At 41.4% G+C, this 4,611-nt stretch overlaps 1 protein-coding gene across 1 annotated transcript in view; it reads right to left on the bottom strand.

The window, feature by feature from the left end:
* Nucleotides 1-3,301, bottom strand: part of LOC107300274 (zinc finger protein 850-like) — a 15,270-nt gene extending 11,969 nt beyond the window's left edge. The window contains exon 1 of the mRNA XM_029286971.1: nt 2,056-3,301. Coding sequence (XP_029142804.1) covers nt 2,056-3,295 — 1,240 coding nt within the window. The 5' untranslated portion in view covers nt 3,296-3,301. The remainder of the gene's footprint in view (nt 1-2,055) is intronic.
* Between the last annotated feature and the right edge of the window lie 1,310 nt (nt 3,302-4,611).

Here is a 4,611-nt window from a genome sequence, read left to right as displayed (position 1 = left end):
GAATTCCACAGCCAGCATTGCTGGCTGTGGAATTCTGGGAGTTGAAGTCCACATGCCTTAAAATTGTCAAGGTTGAGAAATACTGCAATAGACAATGTTATATGAGAGCCATTTTGGTGTAGGGTTAAAACCTTAGGCTAGGAACTCAGACGGTGAGTGGGAATCCTAGGCAGAAAGTCTGCTGTGGAGGCCTTTGGGTAAGTTCCTCTCCCAGCCCCAGAGGAGAGGAGGCCGGGAGGTCACCCACCTGCCCGTACCTTTCATCTGCAGCTCTGCTTGCCTGGGACTCCTGTCTCTTCCCACATCACCGACAAATGAGGTCCTTACTTAATGATCCAAGTGGTCCTAGAGTTGTAATGGCAACTGGAACTGCCCAGATTCCCCTATGTGAGGTCATGTCACATATCTTTTTATAACCCCATTAAGGGTTATGATAGATCTTCTTCTACCTCCACGGCGAATTCCAGTCGGGATGGGTAGGAGAGGAATGGCTAAGTCCTAGGTTCCTGCAATATGGGGTACCCCGGGGCTGAAGCCTTTTGCTGCTCCTTTTTAACACCTGCATCAACCCTCCCTCTCCCCCTTCCCCCAAGCACTGGGATAAGTGGAGGCATCAGAAGCTTCATTTGTCACCAGGTTTTTGTTTTTATGCATTTGGTTTTAATAGCATGTTTTTTGTGTTAATTTTTGATAGGCAGCTGGCCAGAATTTGTTTTAAGTAACATAGGTGGCTATATAAATGTTTTAATGTTGAATCCAACAAAGGTTCTGATGAAGATGCCCATCTGCAAGTTGCTTGAGGCACAGTGCATTTCTTTATTTATCAAATGTATATGCCGTTCATCCCAGTTAACCTCTCCCATTTAACTCCTTGCAAGGAGAAACAATATCAGTTTCAAGCAAAAATGGCACCAGGCATCAACCTTGTTAGTAAAGCCAGGAGGCCTAGTTAAACTTCTAATTTGAACAAAAGAATCCCCTTTCTGGAATTCCCCGACTATCAAAATGTCATCAACTATGGCCTGTATTTCGAGGCTCTGCATTTTGCCATTTGCAATGTATTCTGTATTAGGGTTCTATTGCTGTAACCGCCTGGAGCCACCATGAGTTGGTCTGCCATAAAAATTTTATTAAATAAAAATACACGCAACCATATTTATATTCTGCCTTTATTACATGTAGAAATAACTCGAGGCAGAAAGCATCCCTCCTCTATCTTCCTCCTATTCTTTCCAGTTCTTTTCTGCAAAGGGTATCCTAGCTGGGGATTTATGGGGCTTGAAAGCTGGAGGACACCCAGGTTGAAGAAGGCTGGAGTTCTATGATCACTGCTGATCAAACAGGAAAAAAAAATCACCCCTAAAGCCCTTTTTGTAGCAATTGTACAATTTCTGCTAAATATTTTGCTAAGATATTTGCATTTGGTAGCTGGAACAGTGGGGTTGTATAGAGCCAGAACACATATTTATAGTTGATTGGTTGGAAAGTACTGGCTCTAGCGTGAGGCAATCTGAGCAATGACTGGTTGCTGTGGGTGTGATGGGAAGGTTTCTCTCCCCCCCAGCCCTTTTCTTCTGTGTGCTGTATTTGATGCTCCTATTTGTCTAACTATCTTGTTTGCTGTAAATATAGACGTAATATATATATATTTATATAAAACTACAAGTTTGTTTCAGCGTCTATGACTTCATTTGGATACCGGCTGCGCAGTTCCCTGACATATCTAGCAAATCCTCACATAACCAGATACATGCACTTAACTTTTATCAAAGTAATATTTTCCAATTTGTTTCTCTCCTCCGTCATGTCTAATATATGTTTGATTAAAAAGAATCTGGTAAGGAATTAACTATTTAATTTCTCAGCTGTATTACCAAACAGAGATCAGAAATGAAATTCATGTCTTCTCTGCGTCCATCTCTTTCTGCACCAAGTGGATTTTCTTATGTGTAGCAAGGGAGGAATTTTGTGTGAAGAATCGTCCACACTCTGTACATTTGAATGGTTTCTCCCCTGTATGTAAACCTACATGATTTATAAGGCTAGACCTAGTACTGAAACCTTTCCCACAGTCAGGACACTCATACGGTTTCTCCCCTGTATGAATCCTCTGGTGGGTCACCAAGCCAGATTTCCAACTAAAACTTTTCCCACAGTCTGAACACTTGTGGGGTTTCTCTCCTGTGTGCAACTTCATGTGGCTGGTAAGATTTGATCTAGTATTGAAGCTTTTCCCACACTCTAGACAATCATGTGGTTTCTCTCTGGTGTGAGTCCTCTGATGTATCATAAGATTGGAATTCCGACTCAAACTTTTCCCACAATCAGGACATTCATACAGTTTGCCTCCTGTGTGAATCCTCTGGTGTATCATCAAGTTGGAATGCCGAGTAAAACTTTTACCACAATCTGGACATTCATACGGTTTCTCTCCTGTATGAGTCCTCTGGTGTATCACCAGGTAAGAGTTCTGACTGAAACTTTTCTCACAATACAGACACTCATACGGTTTCTCTCCTGTGTGCGTCCTCCGGTGTATCACCAAGTCAGAATTTCGAGTGAAATGTTTCCCACAATCTGGACACTCATATGGATTCTCCCCAGTGTGAATCCTCTGGTGTATCACCAGGTCAGAATTCCGCCTGAAACTTTTTCCACAATCCAGACACTTATATGGTTTTTGTCCTGTGTGAATCCTCTGGTGAGTCACCAGGTGGGAAGGCCGACTAAAGCTTTTCCCACAGTCTGGACACTTATATGGTTTCTCTCCTGTGTGAGTCCTCTGGTGTACTACGAGATCAGAATTCCGAATGAAATTTTTTCCACAACGTGTGCACATATACACTTTCTCTCCTGTATGAGTGTTCTGGTGTATCACCAGGTCAGAATTTCGAATGAAACCTTTCCCACAATCTTGACACACATATGGTTTCTCTCCTGTGTGAGTCCTCTGGTGTATCACCAGGTTGGAATTCTGACGGAAACTTTTCCCACAATCCTGACAGACATATGGTTTCTCTCCTGTGTGCGTCCTCTGGTGTATCACCAGGTTGGAATTCTGATTGAAACTTTTCCCACATTCTGGACACTCAAATGGTTTCTCTCCGGTGTGTGTCCGCTTGTGTATCACCAGTGTGGCATGCTTACTGAACTTTTTGCCACACTGTGGGCACTGATAGGGCTTTTCTCCATTATGGGTTCTTTTATGCTCAAAAAGTTGGGAGCTGTAGCAAAAGACTTTGCCGCATTCAGAACATTGGTACGGTTTTTCACCAGTGTGGGTCCTCTCATGCATAATCAACTGTGATTTGCAATCTGCGTTTTTTCCACAATATGTACATCTGTGAAGGTTTTCCACCACTGATAAGCTTGGGTTCTTGAGGAGGTCAAAAATATTTGTGATCCTTTCTTGGATGGTGCTTTGATTCAAGCTGTTTCTTTCCTCACAAGATGGGGCCTGCATTGCTTTCTGGAATGACTGATGCCTCCCCACAGACTTCTAGATATTGCCTCTTTTTTTTAATTTGAAAATGTTCCTCCTTTTATCTTTTCATGTAAAGTTTCCTTGAGTTCCAGATATAATTTTTTTTCCCAGCTCAAAACTTTTTCCTATTTTTTTTTCTCACTTGTTGCTCACTTGATGGGGAAGAAGAGTTTTGTGGCTTTTTGGAGGGAAAGGAAAAGATGTTGATTATCAGATGTAAAGGATTTGCTTCCCTTTTTAGTCCTGCTTCTGATTCTCTGCTGTCCAGAAGGCTCTTCTTAACATTCTCTTTGTCTATAAGATTCACATAAAAGGGTTACTTTAATTACTGTTTATAAAATGGTTGCACAAGATGTGCAAACAAGAAAAAGAAGCATATATTGCAATGAAAAAACAAACATGCCAAAATGACATTAACAGATTAACCGCTAACATGCATTATGACACAAAGCCAGATCCAAGTTCAAATATCCACACAATTGTGAAATTCTCTTGCTAACTTGGGTAAATTACAAAATGCTAGCATTGCAAATTGTTATCATATGTACCAGGAAATACTGCGAGAATAGATTATATAGATACACATATATGTGAAAGAAATACAGAAACATGCCCCTATGCGTGCATGTATGTATGTAGAAAATCCATGCTTTTTCAGTCTGCAAAATGTCTCAGAAATGGGTGCAAAGCATATGCGGGCGTTAACAGAGGAAATGGTGTCCAAAGCCTCTGCAAGATTTAAAGCACCAGTTTTAAGCCCTGGTGGCTCAGTGGTTAGAATGCAGGATTACAGAATAATTCACTGCTCACTGTCAGGGGTTCTTTTTGACCCGCTCAAGGTTGACTCAGCCTTCCATCCATGTGAAGTCAGTAAAATGAGGACCCAGATTATTGGGTGCAATATGCTGACTCTGTAAACCACTCTGTAAACCACTCAGAGAGGGCTGTAAAGCATTATGAAGCAGTATATAAAATCTCTAAGTGCTATTGCTATTTTGCCTATGAATTGCCTCACTTGCCAAGAAAACAACACACTGATAAAAAGCACAAGGAGTCAAAAGTGAAGTAGACTTTTTAAACCTCCCACTCAACATAAAATTGCAGGCAGCTTAAAGCATGCAGCACCA

The sequence above is a fragment of the Protobothrops mucrosquamatus genome, unplaced genomic scaffold (genome assembly GCF_001527695.2).
Source record: "Protobothrops mucrosquamatus isolate PMUCROS unplaced genomic scaffold, P.Mucros_1.0 scaffold6548, whole genome shotgun sequence".
Classification (NCBI taxonomy): Eukaryota; Metazoa; Chordata; class Lepidosauria; order Squamata; family Viperidae; genus Protobothrops; species Protobothrops mucrosquamatus.
The sequence above is the reverse complement of the archived record's forward strand: the minus strand, read 5'-3'. Positions and strand labels throughout refer to the sequence as shown.